This window comes from Anguilla rostrata, chromosome 6 (genome assembly GCF_018555375.3).
Source record: "Anguilla rostrata isolate EN2019 chromosome 6, ASM1855537v3, whole genome shotgun sequence".
Taxonomy (NCBI): domain Eukaryota; kingdom Metazoa; phylum Chordata; class Actinopteri; order Anguilliformes; family Anguillidae; genus Anguilla; species Anguilla rostrata.
The window spans coordinates 51,981,832-52,008,282 of record NC_057938.1 but is presented as its reverse complement, the minus strand read 5'-3'; the positions used below and the strand labels follow the sequence as shown (position 1 = coordinate 52,008,282).

Here is a 26,451-nt window from a genome sequence, read left to right as displayed (position 1 = left end):
GCAGCCCTTTGGGCTGGTCTACATTAGGCTGTAGCTGGTGGAGGTTGGCTTTGTGTGTGAATTAATCTCTTCTCCGCGGAGGGGCTTCCACAGGAGGTCCCGAGCTTTCGACTCGCCCAAAAGAAAAAAAGCCGAAACGCATTCCACATTTCGGCAGGCGATTACGCGCTGAAATTGGAATTGGAAGGAAGGAACCTCCATTTTGGCTCGACGCCGGCGGCCCCTCAAAATGGGGGACGGCTCTGAGACCGGATCGGCCGGATCGGATCAGCAGTTTCACGGGCCGTCGGTCCCGGTGCGGGAACGGAGCCCGGCGTCGCGCCCGCTCGCTTTTGGGCGGGAAAATCACGGAGCCCGTCACGGATGGAGGGAGCCTCGCGGCCGACGCGACTCGGATTCCATTTTTTAAAAAATCTGCTGTTTATCGCCGTTCCTTCCTGCCGTCAGCGGCCAGGTTGCTCACCCTCGTTACGCCCTCTCTCTCTCTCTCTCTCTCTCTGTCTCTCTCTCTCTCTCTCCCTCTCTTTCTCTCTCCCTCTATCTTTCTCTCTCTCCCTCTGCCTCCCTCTCTCTCCCTCTCTCTCTCTGTCTCTCTCTCTCTCTCTGTCTCTCTGTCTCTCTCCCTCTCTCTCTCTGTCTCTCTCTCCCTCTCTTTCTCTCTCCTCTATCTTTCTCTCTCTCCCTCTGCCTCCTCTCTCTCCTCTCCTCTCTCTGTCTCTCTCTCTCTCTCTCTCCTCTCTCTCTCTCTCTCTTCTCTCTCTCGTGTCTCTCTCTCTCTCTCTCTCTTTCTCTCTCCTCTTCTTTCTCTCTCCTCCCTGCCTCCCTCTCTCTCTCTCTCTGCTCTCTCTCTCTCTCTCTCTCTCTCTCTCCCTCTCTCTCTCTCTCCCTCTCCCTCTCTCTCTTTCCGGAAGGTTCTGATCCTCTCCGCTCCCTTTCGAAGGGTCACGAAACGGCATGTCAATCATCCACATTCGACCCAGCTCCCCCCCTGTCGATTGGCTGTGTCGTATTGACGACCGTCAGCTGCAAAAACAAAACACGATTTACATTACGCCAAACGAAATAAGCTTCCTAATTTCCCCACACATTGTAACATTGATTATGCCATTGCCTCAGCTTTGTAGCCAGCGCTCGCACACCGAGTATGAAATGTCTTCGGGGCCTGGTCGTCTTCCCGAGAGTCAGCGAGAGTAATCACGGCGTTGAGCGCTATGGATTCCGTTTAAAGGAAGCCAGATTGGGTTTATTGATTTCAGGCCGCGAATGAAAACCCAGGAGCCTCCGATTGGTCCGATAGTCGTTACGTTAGCGATACGGTGTTGCAGCAACTAGTTCGAATCACTGCAGTTGCGTGTTTTCAGAAAAGTGTAGCCTCTCCCTCTCAGAGGCAGAAAGATGTGCGTGTGCAGCTTAAAACCTCAGAGCTGTGAGAGCAGCACAGCGGGGGTCCCCAGCCGCTCCCAGGGGGCCGCTGGGAGTCCGCGTCTCAGCGCATCGACCGGAGGATAACCCGCGCATCGCTTCGTCGCGGCGCGGCGGGATTTTGGGGGCTTTGGCGTAAACCGTGGGGGCGGGGGGTTAAATCGCGGGACTGTAGGCACCGGTGGCGCCCCGTTCCCTAGGGAACCGGCGCTCGGTACGGTGTGATCGTTCGGCCGCGCTCGCCCTCGCGCTCTTATTTTGGCGCTTTTAATCCCCGACGTCCCGCCTGTCAGTCTCGCGTCTCCGCCTGTGCTTTGACGCGCAGCGCGCGTGCGGTGTTGCCGCGGTAGCCTTGCGCGTCGCCACGAGGGCACCTGTCAGGCGGATTATGAAACGGGTGTCAGGTTGCGTAACCTCGGTGTCGTGTCAGGGCGTGGGCCTCGTGGATTCGCTGTTTCACGCTTTCAGCTTTATGCCATGAAGGTCACTGCTGGTGTTGGGGGGCTCCTTATACACTCCGTACGTGTGTGTGTGTGTGTGTGTGTGTGAGAAAGCACCTGAGTGTGTGCACTGATGCTTGTGCTGCGTGTGTGTGTGTGTGTGTGTGTGTCACACAGGGGCTTGAGGCTGCTGCGTCGTCACGGCGACGGAACGTGGGAGAAGCCGTACAGCCTTTTTCCCTCGGCCGTTACCTTCCATAAGCCCCGCCCCTTTTCATAAACGCGGAAACGCTGACCTGAGGAGGGCGCCGCTAGTCCCAGCGTGGGGGGGGGGGGCAAGAGGGCAGCCGGCCTCCTCATTCCAGAGCCTTCCCAAAATGAGCTCCTCCGATATCCCTCCTAAATTGAAAACTGAGCCCTGCTTTTTTACTTTTGCCCCAGAGCTGTGAACCGTTAAATGGACTCCTTTCCTCAAACGCGCTCCTCGGTGGCGGGTCAGCGTACGGATGGGTCTGCGGGACGGGCTGGCGGGCTGGGGGGGGGGTGGACAGGCTTTCGGGAGGGGGCAGGCCACGCCCCATCGATGCAGAAACGCTCACCTTGAAGGAACTCGGACGGGCGCGTCTTCGAAGGCCACCTCGCACGCTAAATTGAAATCGAAAAAAAAAATTAATTAAAACAAATCTTGCGAGGGGGAGAATTCATCGCGGTCCTTTTTCTGCCTCATAAAATATGGTGTTACTGCCTTAATTAGGGATCGGTTTCACGTGACAGGGAGCATTTGCGGAGCACTCAGTCAAACTCGGCCCCATTGTAATGAGCGGGAAAAGAGGGTTGGGTTTATTCCTGCCTGTGAGGCCGTTCACCACAGGCACTGTGATTGGCTGTGGACTGTGGCTGTGGGCTGTGAGAAAAAGTGTGTGTGTGTGTGTGTGGTGTGGTAGGCTGGTGCTTTCTGTCTGTGTGTGTGGACAGTTGTGTGGATGTGTGTTTCGTGTGTGAACGTTTGCTGTTGTGTGTGAATGTGACAATGTGTGTGTGGTATGTGTGTGTGTGTGTGGTGTGTGTGTGTGTTTCTGTGCGTGCGTGCGTTTCTGTGTGTGAATGTGACAATGTGTGTGTGGGTATGTGTGTGTGTGTGTGTGTGTGTGTGTGTGTTTCTGTGTGTGCGTGCGTTTCTGTGTGTGAATGTGACAATGTGTGTGTGGGTATGTGTGTGTGTGTGTGTGTGTGTGTGTGTGTGTGTGTGTGTGTGTGTGTGTGTGTGTGTGTGTGTGTGTGTGTGTGTATTCCACACACAGCTCCACAGTGGCCTCAGTCACAGGAACACGCAGGCACTGCGGTGCAGAAGCCGTCCCACAGTAAGACATCAGCGTGGAGCGTATCTCTCTGTTTGAGTCCCTCCTGTCTTCCGCTCTGTGAACAGAGCGATAAAGAACACACACCTGAGCGCCTGACAGGGACGGGAGGAGGAAGAAAGGAACGTCACACACTCCTCCGTTTAACCTCCGCGTTCAGTTCCACGTTCCGTCATCACCGGGATTACTCTTTCAGTGCCGGCCTGCAATGGCGCCCCCTGTGGGGTCTCTGAACGCACTACACCACGCTGCTGAATGACACTGCCCTGTTTCACACCGACACTGTATTTAATCACTCTGAGCCCCCGTGTGCGTAAGCGTACGGTACGCATATGCGCTCGCTCTGCAGGTAAAATGGTCATACCCCCCCCCCCCGCCCTCCCTCCACCTTACCGTCTACACCCCGCTCAAATCCTGAAATACAACCCCAGAAATTTTACAAAACCCAGATGAGCTCTCGCGTTAAGCCTACTCTTCTGACAGGAGTGCTTATTTAGACATTCCCCCTCCTTCTTCCTCTCCTTCTCCTCCTCTCTTTCTTAATAACACGCTCAGCCTAATTTAATCTTTTTTTTTTGTCGCTCTCTCAGACGGACGGCGGGCCCTAAATTGCTCGGTACCCGCCATCGTTTGTAAGGGCTGAAACGGCGGGTTTTATTGTGGTTGGCGGCGGTGCTCCGACTCTGCAGCGTAGCGTTAGCATACGCAGACTGACTGTAAGTGAAGCGGATTGGGCCTTATTAAGTGGCCCATCAGCACAATGTAGATTAATGGCGGAATACCCGGGGGTGGGGGGGCAGGGGCAGAGTGTGTTACTGCGTGATAAATGGCGGTGTTGGGTGGGGGGGGGGGTAAATCGCGGAGCGTCGCTGGGTTAATGTGATTACTGGGCCTCGCCTCGGCTGCCACGGCTGGGTTAGAGAGCGGAGCCGGAAAACGCAGGGCGACAGAACGGCCTGGGACCGCGGGGTGGGGGGGGGCGTTAGGGGTCCACGGCGACGCGTGAGGGTGGCCATGTTCACGACGGAAAGATCGATGCGCATCTCAGACCTGTGTCTCACTTCCTCCCTGTCTCCCCCCTCTCCCTCCATCTCCCCCTCTTTATCTCTCTTCCCTTTCTCTCTTCCCTCTCTCCCTTTCTGCCTCCCTTGCCCTCTCTCCCCCTATCTCTCTTCTCGCTCTCCCTCCCTCCCCTCTCACCCTCCCTCTCGCTACCCCTCTTTCTCTTCCCTCCCTCCCCTCTCCCCCTCCCTCCTCATCCTCCTCCCTCTCTCCTCTCCTCTCTCTCCTCCCTCCCTCTCTCTCTCCCTCCCTCTCCTTCCCTCTCCCTCCCCCTCTCCCCTTCCCTCTCCTCTCCCTCCCCTCCCTCTCTCCCCCCCCCCCCTGCAGGTGCGGAGGCCCTCGTGCTGAGCCAGAATGCCGTTAGTGAAGAGGAACATTGAGCCCAGGCACCTGTGCCACACGGTGCTCCCGCGGGGGATAAAGAATGAGCTGGAGTGTGTGACCAACGTGTCCCTGGCCAACGTCATCCGGCAGCTCAGCAGCCTCAGTGAGTGCCCCCCCTCCTCATCCACCAAAACACCCCCCCCCGCACCCCACACACACACTGACCCCCCCAACGTGTCCCTGGCCAACGTCATCCGGCAGCTCAGCAGCCTCAGTGAGTGACCCGCCCAAATACCCCCCCCCACGCACACACACACTGACCCCCAACGTCCGCAGCCAAGCGCTCAGGTGCCGCCCTCCCAATACCGCCAGCCCCACTCCAACGTCATCCGGCAGCTCAGCAGCCTCAGTGAGTGCCCCCGCCCCCTCACCAAATACCCCCCCACACACCACCCACACCGCCCCCACACACACACTGTCTCTCACCCCCCCCAACGTGTCCCTGGCCAACGTCATCCGGCAGCTCAGCAGCCTCAGTGAGTGCACCCGCCCACCCAAATCACCACCCGCCCCCCGCCGTCTGCCACGTCACACAGCCACCTGGACCCCCCAACGTGTCCCTGGCCAACGTCATCCGGCAGCTCAGCGCCTCAGTGAGTGACCCGCCCCCCCTCCCCGAATAACCCCGCCACCCCCAAACACACACACCCCTCTCTCACCCCTCCAATTAACCCCCATACCCCCCCCCCCACACACACCCTTTTCCAACGCCCCCCCATCAGACATGCGCTCAGCATCCCGCGTGTGGGTGTAGGTGTACTCTGCAGTCGGCCTGTTGTGCAGTTTAATTGAGCCCCTCTGGTGAGACAGCGTGCACATCCACTTTTCTCTGGATATTTATGCCCATATTTACTTTCAAATGTGCACTGAGGGATTTTATTCAATTTAATAACATTCATAATGGTGGCGTTACATTTTCTTAACTGCATGCGGAACACTACCCATAAAAAGCTAGTTCAGTTCAGTCCCTGATTAAATTTCTTTTTCTCTTTTTTGTCCTATATTTTTAATGTCCTATATTTCTCCATGCAAAAAAAAGGATGGAAAGCTATCATAAAGAAGAATCTAGTTTTTAATATTTAGGTAATAAACCAGCCACGAGTCCATATCCAAGCTCTCACAAACCAAAAATGAAATTAAAAATGAATTAAACAGATTTGATAAATGAGCTCAATAGCTCATTCTGTAGCTTAATTATGTGTGCTGGACTGAGGAAGATGAGGCCTACAAGTAGACACCCAACATGGCAGGACACCTGAGTCCAATGGGTGCACAAAATCAGTAGAAAATTAACCACTGACCTGTTAAAAACTGTGCATTTAGTGTACGTCGATGTTTTTAGGTCTTTTGTGTTGGAGCCAGTCCTGGGTCAAATACATATTTGTTTTGGCTTCAAATACTTTTCTACACTTTACTGAGCTTGTCTGGTCCAATGAAATACTCGGAAAAAGTGCAAACCCAACCCTTTGGTCCTATTGGCATGCTCACTTGCACCAGGCAAGATCAACAGAGCACAGAAAAGTATTTGAATCCGAAATGAATATGTATTTGACCCAGGTCTGGTTGAAGTCAGATGAATGTTTCCCACTGTGGGATGATAAATGTGGGCATGCTAAGCTAAGCTAAGCTAAACCAGATGAATGTTTCCCACTGTGGGATGATAAATGTGGGTATGCTAGGCTAAGCTAAGCTAAGCTAAGCCAGATGAATGTTCCCACTGTGGGATGATAAATGTGGGTATGCTAGGCTAAGCTAAGCTAAGCTAAGCCAGATGAATGTTCCCACTGTGGGATGATAAATGTGGGTATGCTAGGCTAAGCTAAGCTAAGCGCCGCTGCTCGGTCTGCAGGTAAGTATGCGGAGGACCTGTTCGGGGAGCTCTTCAACGAGGCGCACTCCTTCTCCTTCAGAGTCAACTCCCTGCAGGAGCGCGTGGACCGCCTGTCAATCAGCGTCACCCAGCTGGACCCCAAAGAGGAGGAGCGTGAGTGTGTCCCGTACGCACACACACACACAAAAAACATGCATGCACACACGCACAAACACCCACATGCACGTACACACGCACACACACATGCACGCATGCACATGCCCTCACACACAACACGCACTCACGGACACACATGCACGCACACGCACACACACTCACACATACACACACGACGCACACACCACACACACACACCAACACACAACAACACCACTGTACATGCACACACACTCACACACAAAAACGGCATCACACACCACAAACACCACATCACGTCACCGCAAACGACATGCACTGCTACACACACACACACACACTCACACTCTGAGCAGGTGCAGCTTGAACCGTAACAGAGTACTCACGCGGCTCTGCGCTCTGCGAGCAGTCAGCCATAGCAACCACGCAGAAATAGAACCCATTCGTGATGATGTCACTGATGACATCACTCAGTGGGCGGGGACTCATTCTGTGCGTGCACGTGCGGATCTTAACGGCGTGCAGATGGGCTGATGCCCTGGGTCCGGTGAATGGGGAAACCCATCCGGGTGGTTTAAAGACTGCAGGATCGTATCGCTGGAGGGATATTTCTCTGTATCAGATATCAGAACCAATCTGTGATCAGAACCAGGCGTCCGGGGACTGCTACCGGCGTCTGACGCAACGCTAGTGTAACAGAAACCAGCCGACCAATTAAATTCAACGTGCTGCGCTCTCGTGCTCTGAAGACACGCCACCCCTCCCCCTCGACCCCCCCCCCTCCTTCTCACCTCATCCTCGAACCACCCCCCCCCCCCCCCGCCCCAATCCTGTCACCCTGCCGCTGAAGCAGATGCCTGGCTGAATGAGCCCTGTCTTGTCCTTGGCTGTACCCTGCGCTGTGAGCTGAGGGTTTAATGGCAGCCCTGTGGAGTGGGCTGGAGCGCGCCGCTGCTGCTACTGGCTGTGGGTTACATACGGCTACTGCTCCTGTCAGGCTGCAGCTCCCTCTCTCTCTCTCTCTCTCTCCCCCTCTCTCTCCTCTCTCTCTCTCTCTCTCTCTCTCTCTCTTCTCCTCTCTCTCTCTCTCTCTCTCTCTCTCTCTCTCTCTCTCTCCCCCTCTCTCTCCCTCTCTCTCTCTCCGTGTGTGATGGAGCCCCAGAGCACCGGCCATTACTCTGAGATCAGTCAACTGAAGACCTGCTGCACACCGCTGATTAGCCACACACACACACACACATACCACACACTTAAACACACACATACACACACACACACACACACATACCACACGCACACACACATACCACACACTTAAACACACACATACACACACACACACGCACACACACATACCACACACTTAAACACACACATACACACACACTTACACACACACACACACGCACACACACATACCACACACACTTACGCACACACACATACCACACACTTAAACACACACACTACACACACACTTACACACACACACACACGCACACACACATACCACACACTTAAACACACACTACACACACTCTTACACACACACACGCACACACACATACCACACACTTAAACACACACACTACAGTGCATCCCTGCAGCCCAGTGATAAGTGCCCTAAACTCAGGGGTCACAGGTTAAAGGAGGAAGATTTGGGGCGCCCGCTGAGCAGGACACCCCTACACCTGAGAATAAGGACTCCCAGCGCCGAGCGGGATGAGTCAGAAAACTCTGGCCACTCTCTTTTTCTTTTTATCAGGGTATCGATCCGGGTCCTTTAGCTCGAACGGATGGAAGCAGTGATTTATGGCCTGTCGTGATCAATTTATCTCTCAGCAGACAATCACAATACCTGCCTGGGGGGGGCGGGCAAGGGGGGGGGCGGGAGGGGGGGGGGGCGGGAGGGTTAATGAAAACCAACAGAAGGTGTCTGTGAGTAAAAACAGGCCAAGCATTACTGGAGGAAGCACATTCGATATTTAAGGCGACTTTGTCAATCAGAATGCTATAGAAGATCAGAACAGTGGGTTTGTAGAAGCGGATACGATGGGGAAAACTGCTGAAGGGCAAAGGATCCGTACGGTAACAGCGTCCTTACTTTGTGCCTTTCAGAGTTTAGCGTACGTTGCGTAGATGTGGTTTAACTCAAAATGATCGCAGAGGAGGACTGCTCGCTTTTTAATCGTCAAATTTATAAACTATCGGGACCATTTTCGGGAGTAAGAAGGACTTTTTTTTCTCGATGGTTTTTGGCAATACCTGTGTTGTACAGATTTGCCAGAACATTTTATTACGGATAATTCATAATTCCAAAACATACACTGTGTGAACATTAATAGAGGGTGCAAAGACTCAGGTATGTATCCAAAATCACAAACGCGTTCTGGTACTTTCGTAGTGAAGGCTATACGATTAGCCAAAAAATTTAAGACCAATTAAGTTCACTTCCTAACCAAGCAATGACCTCAGATTTGTAATGACCGGAGGTTCAGATCCACACTAAAAAACGTAACTGTGTATTTAATTTTTTTACTTCTTCGGTTGTATCCTTGAATTTATTTTTTTTTTTTTCGTTTTCTCTTCCCCTCTCTCAAATTATAAATGTGAGCCAAAAAAAAAAATATCCTCACATAACCTCTCCTGCCATTTTTAACTGTGAAACAATCTGAAGTGATTTTGTGTAACAGTGGGGGATTTAATGGGCTCATTTGGGCGAGTGGGCCGTGCACAGACTTGTAGTTTTTTGGGCGAGTGGGCCGTGCACAGACTTGTAGTTTTTTGGGAGAGTGGGCCATGCACAGACTTGTAGTTTTTCGGGGGAACGGCTTTTTCGTACGGCCCTGACTACACTGCAGTTAAAGCGGAGAGGAGCGTAGTCGTTGATTTAATAAACCCGCTCTGAAAGGATTTCTTTCGTTCGTGGAAAGAAAGAAAGAAAGGAACACACACACGTCCTATCCTGCTTGTCTAGAGAGAGAGAGAGAGAGAGAGAGAGAGAGAGAGAGAGAGAGAGAGAGAGAGAGGGAGGATAATTGCGCCAGGTAAGGAGGCCTCGCGCAGAAAGAAAGGGATTTATAACACAATGCCGCCATTTCAGCCGGCCGTTATTACGGTAAGGGCATTACCGCCCCGTGCCATGTAATTTAAGCTGTGGGCCTTTTCTCTTTGTGTGGATTTGTGAAGGAGGCCCTTTGAGATTCGCCAAAAAATCGACACCGTTAAAGTCCTCACCAGGATTCGGCTTAAAAGTGCCGTGGCGGTGGGGCGGGGGGGCGGGGGGGAGGGGGAGGGGCGGGGGCATACGTGAGGTTCAGAGGAGAGGCTCTGCTGAAGGTAGAACGCTTGAATGCGAATGAATGTTCTAAAGAGAGGCGCCCTCCCTCCTTTTTCAAGGTTCCGGAAAGTTCCCTCCAGGCCGCCGCCGAGAATGCAGCGCTCCGCAGAGAGCCTTGTGGCGGCGGCCATCTTCTTGTATTTTTTTTCTTTTGTTTGTTTTTTGTTTTTTCCCCTCTTCTGCATGTGCTGAACCAGGCTCCCATTGGGCTGTTCAGTGGTCACATGTCACAGTCACCTCCGGTTTAGGCCATGCCTTCGGGGGGGGGGGGGGGGGGCAGCTGCCCTCTTCGGGCAAGTGACGTAATGACAGACGATGATCCGATATCCGTCACTCTTGCCGGTAAAAGCTACTGGTGATTCCGTAACCGACCTGCGTAATGGCTTTGTGTGTGTAATGCGATGATGTCAGCTTGTCGTTAGCCTGCCAGGCTAACGCTGTAGGGACCGGGTTGGGGACCTCAGGGCCTCTCCGTGCGGGCCGGGGCGGGGCTGGGAGGGAGCGCTGTTCCCCAGTCCCGGTGTGTTCCGCCACAGAAACGCTCGTTTTTTTTTTTGTATTCCTCTCCTCTTTCCTCCCCCCGTTCTCCTTGGTGAGGTACGCAGCGATTGGCTCAGTCACTCCAGGGGCGCAGACAGGGCTGTTTTCACAGACACTGCGGGGGGGGGGAGAACAGAATTAATTTTAAGGGGTGGGGAGGGGGGGAGCAGTGCAGAAACAGAGATGGGGGAGCGGGGGGGTGGGGGGGGGAGACAGCAGCTCCGTGTGCTACAGGCAGTGTCAGAAGACTGACAGCTGGGTGTTGACATGTTCCCCATCCACGGGGTCCGGAGCCCCAAGAACACCCAGAGGAGGCGCCTCCGAAAATCAAGCCCTCCTCCCTCTTGGTATAGGCGGGACCCTTTTACAGACGGACAGGGCGGCCTGGGGGGGGTCTCACTCAGTACCGCGTGCGGAGTTAGCGGAGTTAGCCGGGCTTATCGCGCGGTTCCATTTCCTGCTAACGACGCCGTGTGACCATTAAAGGTAATGGATTCTGCGGCTCTCGAAATGCGCGATGTCGGGGAAAGGGCAGAGAGGTGGGGAGGCGGGGGGGACTGTAGGCCCCCGCGGTGCTATAAATCAGGCGCCCCCCCCCCAGCCTCAGGCGCAGGGGGGGTGGGGGGCAGCAAAGCAGGTTGTCTTGAGGAAGCTTTGATGAATGTCGATGGGCGGTATCAACCCCCCCCACCACCACCACTACCTCTCTCTCTATCTACCTCTCTCTTCCCGCCGGGGGGGGGGGCATTAGCATACTTACCGGACGCGCCCGCTTTTCGCGGAGATCCGTCCTTAGCCGGCTGGTCTCGCCCCCCTGCGCCGCGCTAGAAGAGAAGAAGGCCCTGCTGAGGATCACCTTCAGGCCCCCGGAGGAGGTCAGCCCGGCCCGGACGATTGATGGGTCCCCCCTCTCCCAACATCCCCGCCGCCATTTTCACCCTGTCAGGACGCAGTATCATTCCTCCCAGAGAAACCAATGGCCCGTGGCCTGCATTTAATGGCCACGCTATATCACCCAGGTGTCCCGCTGTAATAATGATAGCAGACATCTCCAGGAAACACCCTGAAGCCCCCCCCTTTCTTTTTAACAGCCCCTCCTATACCCCCTCCCTCCCTCCCTCCCTCCCTCCCACCCACCCCCCGTTTCATAGTGCGGATCCCAGCGCAGTCATTCCGTACGAAACTGGTTTTTCATTTTCCCTTTAACCGAAGGCTGCAGGTTAAATGTCACCGTAGTTCGGCGAGGCAGCGGCCGGGCTGTTCCTTTCCCTTCTCTTTCATTCTTTCTTTTCAGAGAAAGAAAGAAAGAAAGAAAGAAAGAAAGGAGAGAGAAAGACAGAGAGTGACAGAAAGAGCTAGCCGGCGGAGTGAGAAAGCGAAAGAGAAAGAGCTGGAGACAGAGATGGAGAAACAGACGGACGGAGAGGAAGAAAGAGAGACCGACAAAAAGACTAAGAGAGAGAGAGAAAGACGGCCAGAGATAGAGAGAGAGAGAGAAGAAAGCAGCCAGAGAGAGAGAGAAGAAAGTGGCCATCTTCCTCAGACAGTGCGGAGCAGTGTCTTGGGGGATAAAATGGTTCCTTTGTGGGTCAGGTCCTTTTTTTCCCCTCCCTTTGTATTTCTGAATATATTCAGCATAACGAGACTCAGAATGAAACATAATTCTGTCTCCAGTTCCCCATCATCCTACCCTCTCAACCCCCCCTCCCACCCCCCCACAAAATTCTTTCAACCCACAGTGTTAATAAATGATGATAATATAGTATATATAGATAATATAAATAAAGTAATAGAACCTGTATATCTATACAGGTTATACAAAAGATACAAATATAAAAAATATATACAAACAAGACCACGTTAAAACCTAGTGTACCTAACACACGTGATCCGGCCGACCAATGGTGGAACTTCATCACTCACTCAGTCAGTCAGTCAGTCAGACATTCGCGTTTGTAGGGCTGGCCCCGCTGTTGCGGTCCAGCAAAAAAGAAAGGTGGTGTGCCGGCTGAATCTGTGCTTTGCGGCAGTAAAATTACTAAAACCCCAGCACGCCAAGGCCTTCCAGAAAAGCCACTTGTTAACAGATGGGCCAAAAAAAGGACATTCTTTTCCACCGCCTCCGCTTACACATCCTCACAGCCGGCCCGGGTACCTCCAGCGGTCCAGGGCCGTGAACAGGTCTCCGTCGGAAGTGTGGAGCAGGAAGTGAGAGCGGAGTGCGAAGGCCGTTTCCTGCGGACGCTCGGGCCCCCCCGGGCCCCCCCCGGGCCCCCCCGCGCTCCTGTCAGCTGGAGGCTGCATCAGAACGGGAAAAAAAAAACTCGACAAGCGCACGGTCACAGCGAAGCCTTCTACCCAGGCGGCCATTCAGAGTAACAGGAGCAGTGCTGTAATAACCATTAAAGCCAAGTACGCCAGGACCAGCCAATCAGAAAGAAAAGAAAAATATAAAAAGAACAAAGTGAAGAATAGAAAGTTCTTTTTTTACGCACCTGCACTGCAGCAGGGAGGCCTGTACATTTCGCAAGGAGCCATTTTGTACCAGCCTGGGGTAAAAAACAAACAAAAAAAAGAAAAAAAAAAAACCGAACTCCACAACACCCACAGAAGCCGGTGTGAGCTCTTGTTTTATCTTCACAGCCGCGTAGCGAGTTTTCGACGTGGAGATCGGCGATCGATCACGGCCTGCGGACGAATCCGGGTTACCGTGGCGATGGCGGCCGATGGTATCGCTCGCGCGCTCGCGCGGCCCGGGAGAGACGCTGACGGCGCTCTTCAGAGATAGCGCTTCCCTCGGCCTGCTGGGAAAAAAAAACAAAAAAACAAAAAAAAAAACACACAGCGTAACGATTAACGCACTCTCGCGTCCCGCCAAAAAACAAGAATCGGTGAATGGAGATTTTTTTCGTCTCTAAATCAGTCCGTTGCTGGAGCAGCCAATCGCGTCGCGCGCTTCCTACCGGGCGCTAATGCTACGCGCCGATTCCGTAGCGATCGGCTTTTCGCCCCCCCCCCCACCCCCCCACCCCCGAAATTGGCCGGGCCTCTTTGTGTTCCTCCATTAGCATGCTGGTGCTGTCCCGCGCAGGGCCGCTCAGCAGAGGGAAGATTATTCTCTGTTGTCAGCGTGATCGCTGCCCCGCTGATAGATGGGGCGATTCGACTGACATTTCCTTCCCAGTAGCGTCGTCTCCTGTTTGAATGGGAATCTGAGCGGGAGAAGGTTGACGCGCACGCTGCTGTTCCCCGTTTCTTTTTTTTTTATAGGTTTTCAATTTTCCACTTTTCCGAGTCGGGCCAGCTTACGGCCGAAATAAAACGCACCACTGGAAATATTTCAGTTAATAGTTACACAGTCATTTTAGTGTGTGTGTGTGTGTGTGTGTGTGTGTGTGTGTGTGCATGTGTGTGTGTGTGCGCGAGGGTGTGTGTGTGTATGTGCGTGTTTGTGTGTGTGTGTGTGTGTGTGTGTGTGAGAGAGGAAGATAGAGAGAGAGAATGTGTGTGTGTGTGTGTGTGTGTGTGTGTGAGAGAGGAAGATAGAGAGAGAGAATGTGTGTGGGCGTTCACAGGTCTACTAAGCCATGATTCGTTTTTTTTTCCCCCATATCATCACTGCTATTAGGGACTGCTTGAAGAGGTGTGTGTGTGTGTATGTGGCTGTGCGTGTGTGTCTCCGTGTGTGTCCATGTCTGTGTGTGTGTGCGTGCGTGCGTGCGTGTGTGTGTTTGTCTGAGTGTGTCTGTGTCTGTGTGTCCGCGGTCCTGGGTTTCCTGGGGATGCTCTCCATTAGATAACAGCTGCGGGCGTCCGCCAAGCGCTCTGCGGGGGTCAGGGGTCGCCGAGTGATTTGGCGCGGGAGAGAGAGAGAGAGAGAGAGAGAGAGAGGGAGAGAGAGAAGACGGCGGCGACGGACTGCGGAGTTGCCAGAAGCCTTCCGCGGCCTCGCTGACGCCATTACTTGCCGTGTCACGTCTCCTCCCAGAATCCCCGGCGTCAGGCCGCTACGAGGCGCGGGAACGACTGCGGAGCGCGTAATGGGTCCGTCTGGGTTTGGTGTTTACAGACTAGAGAGCATGCAGCGCTGGGTCAGGGCCCAGGACTCCAATTCCCAGAGGGCACCTGCCTCTAGACATGTGACCTGGCAACTTTATGAGGGAGAAGGGTTTTCAACGCACTTGTCCCCGATTACGGTTATACACTTTGTTGTACGTCGCTCTGGATAAGAGCGTCTGCCAAATAATGCCTGTAATGTAATGTAATGAAAAAAAAAAAACTTGAGGTGAATAGATTTTTTTTACCTTGAATCAAGTCTATCTGCGTCCCCTCGTTCGCTATTTCTTTTTATTTTTAAAAAGCTTTCTCGTAAACGGTTGGTCCAGACGGCATTGTGTCTGTGGCCTGCTGAGGGAAAGAAAAGTCGCAAATTTTTTGACTGATTGAAGCGGAGGAGGCTTTGAGCGGGCGATCTCTGTCGATCGATTAACGCTGAACTGTTCTGCTTTGCTTTTTTTCGCCGAGCCCTCGGAGACGCGAACGATCTCTAAACTGCTTTGACATTTTCATTCTGCCGTCTCGCGGAGCCACGTCAGATTTATGGTGAAATATATTAGCGGGAGGCACCAGTGCCGGAGTCAACGTCTGCCTGTACGGCCTCTAATGGGCTTTTAAACATAAATCTGCTCCTTCTACGGGAAGGACTACCGTCTCAAATGTGGATCGGATGAGGTGCTATGTGTACCTCAAACAGGCTGCTTTTTGGCATGGCATTCCAGAAATGATGTGGGGGTTGTCAGAGTCATTCTAGAAGGGATAATTTAATGAAGGAACCCACCTCGAGTATTCTGATTTTTTTAAAGCCCCCCAAAAAAAGCTTATATACTGCATAGATGGATTAACCCATTGAGGTGCAAGATCACGAATATGCGATTGGAATGTTGTTAACTGAGCGTTCTAATGCTGATGTAAAAATCGCCAATCTCGCGAAATCGGAAATCGAAAGCAATGGAATCCTAGGACACACGGAGTCAGAATTTTGAAAAACAACATTCCAAAAAAACCTACTCTTCAAAGGGTTACTAACAAGAGCCGGCAACAGTAACCTGGTTACCGCATTAATATTTTTCATGTGGGATTAAGCTGTGTCATGAGTTCTCGGTCGTGTGAAAATGGCAGCCTGGGCCCTCTCTCATTAGGGCCTGTGTTACAGCAGGGTCTCTGTTAGTCATTACCTGCAGGATCTCAGTGTCTCAGGGGCTACGGTACACAGACCGAGAGCTCCAATCATCTCCTGCCAATCAGGGAGTGGGATTGAGCAGTCATGGCCTCCGGAGCTAAGGAAGGAGAGGAGACAACTAGACACACGCACACACACACACGCACACACACACACATACACAAACATACACACACACACACACACACACACGCACGCACGCACGCACACACGCATGCACGCACGCATGCACACACACACACACACACACACACACATTGTAGGGACAAACGTGGACACTGAAGTCTGGGAGGGTAGTGGTATCGCAGGGTGGTACGGCCGCTGGTGAACATTCCAGAAATACGTTTGCACTTATTAGTTATGCATTAAGTTGACCTTTAAGGAAGGTGTCAAGGCACAATATTGATTAATTGAAGAAGGCTTCTCGACTGTATCATCATACAGAAAACCTGAGTGAAGGGAAAAAATGAGAAGATTTGACACTCGAAGCTTGTGAATAATGAGAAGTAAAATTGAAGGCGAGCGGTCATTTTAAGGCACGTGTGACTTGTTTAATCCGGATATCCTTCCCACCGTCCCTGTTTGAAACGGGAGGCCCAGCAGCTTTAAAAGCTTCTGGTGAGCGGCGTCAGGACAGAGACTCGGTAATGGACAGAGCGGCGGCTCTGTGTGCAGGTATAATAACTGACAAGCGGGTCAACGATGTGTCATAGACGCTGATGAATCACCGCACTAATGTTCCAGGCTTGGCCGGTTTATCCCTCCGTAAAAAAAAGGACGAGATTGCCTCTCTCATAAATCATTTCGGCTCCTTCGGCTGGTTTTCCTGTTTGAATGCCGATTTGTCTCTTTACTCTTTTCTCCCCTCTGTTTCAGTCTCTCAAAACGAGAGATTTTTCCACAGTCCGCATTCGTCGGCGTTCGTTTATTTTTTTTTCCCGCCGTTTTTCCTCGACGCCTCGGTGTCGAAAAGTAAACCGCTCCCCGTCGTCGGACGATGAGCTCTCCCCTGCAATGACCGCGACGAGCGGATGTAAAAAATCAACCAATTAGCACGGATTACCATAATTAAACATTTTGGAATGCGCAGGGGGGGAGACGACGGCCGGTTCGCGGGAATATGACATCTCTCCCCGACGCTAATTACGATAATGATTATGATGACTTAATTGTGATACTAAATTATAGCCCCCGAGTACAGAGAGGAAACAGAACGCCGCTGCCGCCGGCGCTCTGTTCTCTGATGAGCCTGGCGCTCCGGCTGAACCTTGTTCCCCCGGGGGGGGGGGGCTTGTAAAGGGCCTTTCCTCAGCCTTGGGAGGATTCAGCTCGTTGAAAGATTTTCTCCGAGTCGGTACTACGAGACGAGAGCACTTGAGCGAGCGGCATCGAGGATTGCGTGCTGCGTGATTGGCGGCTTCCTCGGGCCTGAATTGAGGCCGGTGAAGATCTCGAAAAAAAACCTCTCGTGAAATCAATAAAACGTCTTAAGGGTTGTTGGTTGCGATTCTTGATTTTTAATTGCTTTCGATAACTCTCTCACCCTTACACACTCTCTCTCTCCCTCACTCCCTCCCTCCCTCCCTTCCTCTCTTCCTCCCTTCAGTTCTGGGTGATGTGTTAGCGTTATGCCTGTGTGTGTGGTGTGTAGACTGCCACAGGAGGAAGGGAAATTTAAACGCTGGGTGTCTCTGTGCCTGGGTCAGTGTCGCTGCAGGACATCACCATGAGGAAGGCCTTCCGCAGCTCCACCATCCAGGACCAGCAGCTGTTCGACCGCCGGACGCTGCCCATCCCGCTGCAGGAGACCTTTGACCTGTGTGAACAGCCGCCACCACTCAACATCCTCACGCCCTACAGGTCAGAACGGTCCCTACCCCTCAACAAGCTCACAGCCTATAGGCCGGCACTGTCCCCGCCTCTCAACATCCTCACGCCCTACAGGTCAGAACTGTCCCCACCCCTCAACAAGCTCACAGCCTATAGGCCGGCACTGTCCCCGCCTCTCAACATCCTCACGCCCTACAGGTCAGAGCTGTCCCCACCCCTCAACAAGCTCACAGCCTATAGGTCAACACTGTCCCCACCACTCAACATCCTCACGCCCTACAGGTCAGAACGGTCCCTACCCCTCAACAAGCTCACAGCCTATAGGTCAACACTGTCCCCACCACTCAACATCCTCACGCCCTATAGGTCAAAACGGTCCCTACCCCTCAACAAGCTCACAGCCTATAGGTCAACAATGTCCCCACTCCTCAACATCCTCACGCCCTACAGGTCAGAACGGTCCCTACCCCTCAACAAACTCACAGCCTATAGGTCGGCACTGTCCCCGCCCCTCAACATCCTCACGCCCTACAGGTCAGAACGGTCCCTACCCCTCAACAAGCTCACAGCCTATAGGTCAACACTGTCCCCACTCCTCAACATCCTCACGCCCTACAGGTCAGAGCTGTCCCTACCCCTCAGCAAACTCACAGCCTATAGGTCAACACTGTCCCCACTCCTCAACATCCTCACGCCCTACAGGTCAGAGCTGTCCCTACCCCTCAACAAGCTCACAGCCCATAGGCCGGCACTGTCCCCGCCCCTCAACATACATATATCCCATAGGTCAGTTTTGACATGGTTAGCTGAATATCCTCACAACCTACAGGTCAGAACTGTCCCCACTCCTCAGCAAACTCACATCCTATAGGTCAACACTATCCCCACTCCTCAACATCCTCACACTCTACAGGTCAGCACTGTCACCGCCCCACAGCATACTCCCATCCTATAGGTCAGCACTGTCCCAGCCCCTCGATATACTCACATCCTATAGGTCAGCTCTTAGTTACACTCTAGTTAGCATCCCCACACTGTGCTCTGCCGGTTTTTGATTTCACGTTAAAATCAACAACCAGTTCAGCAACCAGGTCAGAAAAGTTGACTGAGCAATTGACTTTGATTGATTAGTGCTAAGTAGCAAAAGCACACACACGTGTCTTCTTAAAATAGCACACACACACACGTGTCTTAGGCTACGGGCCCGGCTTGCTGTAAATGAGGCATACTGTGTAAACAGCCAGTACTATTTTTGGTACAGCCCTGGAAAGTTGGCTTTACGAGTTCAAAAAATGAATTGCCGTGTTTGAACCCCACAATGTTATAGTGGTGCAAAGGGAGGTCAACTTGTTCAGCTTCCAATCTGTCAGTGATCCTTGTCTGGTAGGAGATATAAAATGACTGAAAGGCTGGATTTATGTCCTTCTGCTGGGCTACTGCTCTTTGACCACCTGATGCTTCGTTGCCCGTGCTGTTGCTTGGTCCCCTGCACTGTTGCTCGGCTACCTGTGCCACCTGTATCGTTGCTTAGCCTGTAGTCTCCCTCCACTCTCCCTCTCACACACCCAGCTGGTGTGATGGAACACCGCTGTCAGCGTTCCATCTGTTAGCGAGAGAGCGAGCAGGCCGTCCGCGCCTCGCTGTCGTCCCGCTAACTGCCTCCCTCGATTTGCGGGGCTGCCAGTTTAGCGTTAATCACAACGGCTGCTCTGTCGCGTGATTAACCGCGCTTCGCGATCCATTTCCGGCGCCGGCTCATCCCACGTTTCCAGTGTGGGGGGGGGGCCAGGCCGATCTCCCTCACCCCCCCCAACCCCCCCCCCCACCGTGCCGTGAGCGACAAGCTGAGCCGCTCAAGCTAAAGTTTTCTGACGTTTAAGATGGCCGCCGATTTGTGGCCCGCTGGCTTGGCCGAAGCCCTCGCCCAGGTACGCCGACCGCGCTGGAATCCGAAACGGGGAAATCCGGCAGCTGACCTCCGCGGGCGTCGCCCATGCGGGGGGACGGGACGGGACGGGGGGGGGTATGAAAGCTTTTGTCCCGATCTCCGTGGGTTCCCCTCCTCAGACGTCTCCCAGAGTGATACGATCTTCTCCAGGGCAAAGAGCGCCCTGTGCACTGGGAGGGACATTTAATTGATTCCCTTTGTCACGGTCCGGATCTGAAGTGATAATTGCTTTTCCCATTCTCACCGGGGGCAAGGGGTCCTGTTTCCTGAACACGGTGTTCAGCTTACGCCACATCGTAGAGAAAGACAAGGAGAGAGAGAGACAGAGGGAGAGAGAAAGAGAGAGAGAGAGAGAAGGAGAGAGAGAGAAAAAGAGAGAGAGAGGGAGAGGCAAAGAAGGAGAGAGAGGGAGAGAGCAGGAGAGGAGAAGAGTAGAGAGAGAGAGAGAGAGGAGCAAGAAGGAGAGAGAGGGAGAGAGAGAGCGTGAGAGGGAAAGAGAGAGTGAGAGAGAGAGACACCAAGGCAAGAAATCCTTCCCCACTGCTGTCAATAACTTAGCGCTGTTAGCTGCCTGTGTTCTGCCAACTCGAGCTTTCCGCCTCTATTTATATAGATTTCAGAGAGAGGAGGCGAGGAGCGTTTTGTATGCCGAGGAAGAGTGCGGTGAAGAGTAGCGGGATACAGAAAGCGGGCTCCGCCCACAAGCGAAGCCTGCATTTCGCTCGAACGGTCAGCTTTGATGCTCGTGTTCAGCGCCCCAATGCACGGATGTTTACCGAAACTAGAATCTTCTAGACTGCTAGCAAAAAAAAAAAAAAAACTGACACAGAAAACAAATTATGTCATTGAACCAAATTATTTCAGCTACACGGCTGATAGTTAAAAGCAAAATCGCCAGGCTAGAATTTATAATTACAAGCCCTAAAAGGAAGGAACTTATCCTAAAACAAATTCCAAATTCCTTTAACGAAAAATAAACATATTAAATAATATATGTGATGACTTTGGCTTGATGAGACAAAATTCTAGCCAGTGTAGGGTTTCGGGGTTGCCAGAGTGAGGAAAAAAAAAAAATTTTCACCCACCTAGTTCAGTCTGGACCTCATATTCTCTTTCTTTTTTTTTGTTGATAATGTGTCACTCTAGGGATGATGGGAAGGAAGGCCTGAAGTTCTACACCAACCCCTCGTACTTCTTCGACCTCTGGAGAGAGAAGATGCTGCAGGACACAGAGGACAAGAGGAAAGAGAAAAGGAAGCAGAAGGTAAGGGGGCGGGGCATCCACAGGAAGTGGGGTGTGGGGTGGGAGGCGGGGGGTCGGAACCTCATCACCATGACAGTGAGGAAAGCGCATGGAGATGCCGTCATCGTCATACCGCTGATTTTGATCATCCCATCGGCGCGATCGTCTTCACCGCACGAGTCTTCATCGTCAGATGTGCTCCTTCAAGTCACCGTTGCTGTCGGTTTAATTTATGTAAACATTTCGTAAAATTATTGTTCTGTCACCTTCATTAAAAAATAGCGTTTCAGGAAGTAGATATTTGTAAACAACATTAATTTTAGGCTTTGGGTCTCCACATTCTTGCCCGGAGATTTTGCTTTTAATTATTACCCTCGTAGCAGAAATCATTAGGTTAATGACATAATTTGTTTTCTGTGCTGGCAGTACAAATAGAGCGCATGCACTGTAGTGCATGATCAACGCAGTACGTATACAGATATAAGAGCGGGAGGGATGTAAGTAGAGGAATAACACGACTGTGGTCCACATAATTTCCCCACTGTGGACCAATAGGGAGCAGCTTGGAGGGTCACATGAGGGAAACGTGGTTCACAGTGTTGTAATGGACTCAGCAGGTCTTGACCTGATTGCAGCTGCGTTTGGGTGACGTTTGCTAGCCACTGAAACGGTAAACGGTAGGCATTATACTGTATACGCAGCTGGGAGTGTGTGTGTGTGGGTGTGTGAGTGCGAGTGAGTGTGTGTGTGAGTGAGTGAGTGTGTGTGTGTGTGAGTGAGTGAGAGTGTGTGTGTGTGTGTGTACAACTTCTTGCCCAGGGCTCCGCTGAAAAATTGATTTATTCTTTTTTATCTCAGTGGGACTCACCTGAATAAATGAAGGACAGATACATAAATAAAATAAAAAGTACCTTCTCCCTATACATTATTAAAATTATTATTTCACTTTTTGTTTCTGCGGTGTTGGCAGTTGTAGTTCTCTCCGGGCCATAAAAAAAAAACATTTGTGGGCACTCGGGTTCGATCAGAATGTCAGTAATCCGTGCTCTCTGCCTGCTACCTAGAGCACACTACCTGTGTACTGTTGGTTTTAATCCCGAACGAGCGCCCCCCCCTCCCAGCAGCCCCCCCCCCTCCCCTTCCTTCCGGTCCTCAGCTCCAGGGGACCCATCGTCCCCAAGCAAGGGTTAGATCAGCGCTTTCACTTTTTTTTATCGCCCCACTGCAAGTTGCGGACGCTCTCTAATAGCGAGAGGGTTTGATGAGTAAAGCTGGCGGTAATCCAGCGTTTTTTTAATTTTTATTTTTATACCCGTGCGTCTAAAGCTCTGATTTATCGCCCCCGCGCTCTGGGCCTGATTCAGTCAGAGCCTTGACCCCCACCCCCCTCCCCACACCCCTGCCCTGCCTCCCCCCCCCCCAGATTACAAGCTCGTCCGCGCTATTGAGCGATGAACCTGTCGTCCCTCGGAGAAGCGCAAAAAGCCCTCTGCCTTCACGGGAGCGCCATCGCGCCCCCCCCCCGCAGTCTTCATAGCGGAGCGAGGCGAACCGGGAAAAAAAAAAAAAATTAAAAAAAAGCTTCTTCAAAAAAAACGGAAATTAATCAAGGTGGGCGGAAGGAGAATAAGAGGTGAGACGTCTGGCGCCTCGGCTTGGACAGGCGTGGGGGGGTGGAGATGGCGGGTGGGGGGGGGGTGGTGGGTGGGTTGGGGGGGGGGGGGGCTAAAGCCTCTTATTTCGCCCGCGAAGTCGGATCTTGACAGCGCAGCATCCCTGCGACGTGTCAGAAGGCCGGAGACAAAGGCGCAGACGGCGTGGAAAAAAAAAATGTCCGCACAAAAAAAAAAAAAAACACATTTCCGAAAAGAAAAAAAAAACCATCTAAATCAAATAGCAGCCGACGCTGAGAGAGTAATTCAGCTTGACGGGACGACAGGGCCAAAGGCAGGCTAATGAAAACACTCTGTGGCGTTCGTGAATAAGCCTCGACTCTTTTGGTCCCAGACCGCGCTTTTGAGATTCATTTAAAGCCTTTCCAGGGAGAAAAAGTTACGGGGACAAAAAAAAAAATCGGTTCTGATGTTCTGGAGGAGGGTCTGATATCCTGGAGGAGGGTCTGATATTCTGGAGGAGGGTCTGATATTCTGGAGGAGGGTCTGATATTCTGGAGGAGGGTCTGATATTCTGGAGGAGGTTCTGATATTCTGGAGGAGGGTCTGAGATTCTGGAGGAGGTTCTGATATTCTGGAGGAGGGTCTGAGATTCTGGAGGAGGGTCTGATATTCTGGAGGAGGTTCTGATATTCTGGAGGAGGGTCTGATATTCTGGAGGAGGTTCTGATATTCTGGAGGAGGGTCTGAGATTCTGGAGGAGGGTCTGATATTCTGGAGGAGGTTCTGATTTCTGGAGGGGGTTCTGATATCCTGGAGGAGGGTCTGATATTCTGGAGGAGGGTCTGATATTCTGGAGGAGGGTCTGATATTCTGGAGGAGGTTCTGATATTCTGGAGGAGGGTCTGATATTCTGGAGGAGGGTCTGATATTCTGGAGGGTTGCTCAGTGTCAGTCTGGATGAGTCGGACACAGAGTCCAGGATGCACTGGGGCTTCCTGTCAGTGCCCTCCGTGTGCAGAGTGAGTGAGGAGGCCTGGTCAGCGGATCCTTGCCCGAAATTCACCATCTACGTCTCACGTTTCCAGCTACCACCTCCCCCCCGCCCCCGCCCCCCCCCCCGATAACGCAGCCGCTGCCCGGGTGTAATTTGAAGCCGCGACTCCAGATTGTGTGAGAAACTCGTTTTTTTTTTTTTTTTGTAGGGAGGTTGCTGATTAAAACAGCGTTGGGGAAAAAAGAAGAAAAAAGAGACAGAGAGAGAGAGAGAGGGAGAGAGAGGAGAGGAGAGGGAGAGAGAGAGAGAGAGAGAGAGAGAGAGAGAGAGAGAGAGAGAGAGGGAGAGAGAGATCCTGCCCCAGATTAACAGGCCGCACCAGAACACCTGCTGTGCTCGCTGTCTCCGTCGCCGTTTCACTGAGTTCGGAGCTCAGCGTGCCCTACATTCTTTCTTTCTGCCTGTTCAGTCGTTCTGTAAATCTGAAGGTGCAGTAACGTCTCTGTTCCTGTTTCTGGGCCCGGATTCACTCTCATGCACACTGAGTACTTCCTGGCGATTTTAGTGCCCACCAAATGCACCTTTTTTTTTGTTAATACGTATATTTATATGTTGAAGAGAAAAAAAAAAAAAAAAAGAACTGACCTTTTAAGCTTCTATTTTGAAAAAAAAAAACGTATTGCATTCATGGCGACCGTAGACCCCCCGAAATATTGCAGTAAATCAATAAACAGCTCAAATCAAAGCGTTGAGTCGCGGCAGTGGGTTTACCTCACACAGGCGTCATGTTTCCGCCCTTTTTATCAGACAAAGCAGGAGGACGATAAAGAGAGAGGCCGCGTCTCGTGAGAGGAGAGGAGAGGAGCGGAGCGGGAGTCTGCGTTATTCGAGCGGAGACAGGCCGGGGGGGGGACGGACGGGGGGGGGGGGGGGCTGTGTGGGGAGCGAGCGCACCTGCACACCCGCTCGCCCACGCGCTAACAATGCCTCTCTCTCTCTCCGCGCCGGGACGCGCTGACCTGCTTCGGCTCGCGGCCGCGCGGGAAACCGGAGACACAAAAAGAACCCCGCTGTCCCTCCCAGGGATTCAGGGGTGTCACAGTCTAGTCCCTGGACGGCTGCAGAATCAGGGGGTTTGTGGCTTCCATTTCTGTCAGAAGCTAAAATTCAGGCCTTGGAAGTAAAGTGTGCCGGCACTTCACTTCTTCAGTGACTTGCATTCAGCTGCTAAGTGCTGAAATGTGCTGAAGACCAGCGGACACTACAACCCTCCAGGTCATCGTCACCATAACCTTCATTTCATTCTCGGAGGTACAACTGAGGGCCAGGCCCTCATTTTCAATGTAGCCGAGATTACAAAAAAACATTTAAGACACAATAAGTACAATTAAAGATCACAGAATATAGCAACAGCAAAACCAACATTGTATGTAATAAATTACTAGAATAAAATAAAATAAAATGAATATAATCAAGCACAGATAAGATCAAAAACAGATACAGTCAGAGACAGGAATGTCCAAAACCAGCGAACTGAACTGCCCATAAGTTGGTAGAAAACTGATTTTAAGCAGTTGTTGAAGGTCATCGGGTCTCACGTCAGGCACCATCGCTCTAGTCGGTGTTAATGTATGACTATGTACGGAAATGCGTGGCCTTCAAGCCTGTGTGTTCTCTCACCCGGATGAGTATCGTAATCCTTTCTAATTACAGAATTATTTTCTGAATCTGAAAATCATTTCTTCCCCCCCTCTCCCTCGATTCTCACAAAAAGCTAGCGCGGCGGGTTGGCGGGTAAACATCGTAAAAAATCCAGCTGCAAAGTCCTCCTCATCAGCATTCATGAGGCGGGGCCCTGGAGCCCGGGCCCAGACGAGGGCCGCTCCTCAGCAGCCTTAATTAATCTGCCCGACTGTGCGAGTAAACGCTGATCTCTTTGTAGTGACTCATTATGTACACACAGAGAGAGGGAGAGACAGAGAGAGAGAGAGAGAGGGAGGGACGGAGGGAGGGAGAGAGAGAGTGAGAGACAGAGAGAGAGAGAGAAAGAGAGAGAGAGGGAGAGAGAGAGAGAGAGAGCAGGAGAGAGAGAGTGAGAGAGAGCGGGAGAGAGAGAGAGAGGGAGGGAGGGAGGGAGAGAGAGAGAGTAAGAGAGAGAGGGTGAGAGAGAGAGAGCAAGAGAGGGGGAGTGAGAGCGAGAGAGAGAGAGAGAGAGTGAGAGACAGAGAGAGAGGGAGGGAGGGAGGGAGATGTATACGCAGCGGGACGGGGCGGAAGCGAGGGGGTTGGTCGTTCAAACACGGGGCATGTTGGGAACCCCTGGACTGTTTGTGCTGGTGCATAATGCACATGCCGCGTGTTAGACCCGGGGTCCAGGGGTTGTCAAACCCCCCCCCCCCCGTGTGTGCCCTGATTTTTGTTCCAACCACCGTTGCAATCCCAGAATTTGAGAACTTGAGTCACACTGTGTCCAAAATAGCCATGCACGACCTGAAGAACAAAATAGTGAAATTAGCAGCTTGATAAGAATTTCTGGGATTGCAATTGCTGGGATTGCGGTCGGAAGGAAAACCAGCAGACACAGGGGTCCCCAGTTTGAGGGGTCCCCCGGACCGAGTTTGAGAACCCCTGTACTAAACTAGTCGAGGAGCAGCGTTGGAGCAGAGAGTTTACCGGTTTCGTCTCGGGGCCCTTCGGTCACTGCAGTGCACCCTGGGTAGCAGCACACCGCTGTCTGCAGCGAGTCTATTCTGGGATCCGACATGTCCCGATCCGCCAGAACAACACGGTCCGTCAACGCTCGCGAAAAAAAACCTACAGGTGTTCGTCTCAGACTTAAAAGATTTGCCAGGAAATTTGAGAGAGCGGGGTGGTTAGGTTGGGGGCGGGGGGATGGGGTAGAGAGATGTGTCAAACGATTTTGATGGAAATGCGCTTCTGCTCCAGTAACGCTGACTGCGGCCCTGTTGCGTGTTAGCGGGTTTCGGGGCCGCGAGATAGACCGCACGTGGCGTGCTGTCGTTCTGCAGCTGGGGGCGCGTGGCGGCTTCTGAGACGGAGATGGAGACA

The 26,451-nt window shown here is 52.3% G+C and overlaps 1 protein-coding gene across 1 annotated transcript in view; it reads left to right on the top strand.

Annotated features, from left to right (window-relative positions):
- wasf1 (WASP family member 1) overlaps positions 1-26,451 on the top strand; it is a 66,185-nt gene that overhangs the window by 22,954 nt on the left and 16,780 nt on the right. Inside the window, 4 exon segments of the mRNA XM_064340459.1 lie at positions 4,610-4,769; positions 6,516-6,650; positions 17,458-17,611; positions 20,676-20,793. Coding sequence (XP_064196529.1) covers positions 4,637-4,769; positions 6,516-6,650; positions 17,458-17,611; positions 20,676-20,793 — 540 coding nt within the window. The 5' untranslated portion in view covers positions 4,610-4,636.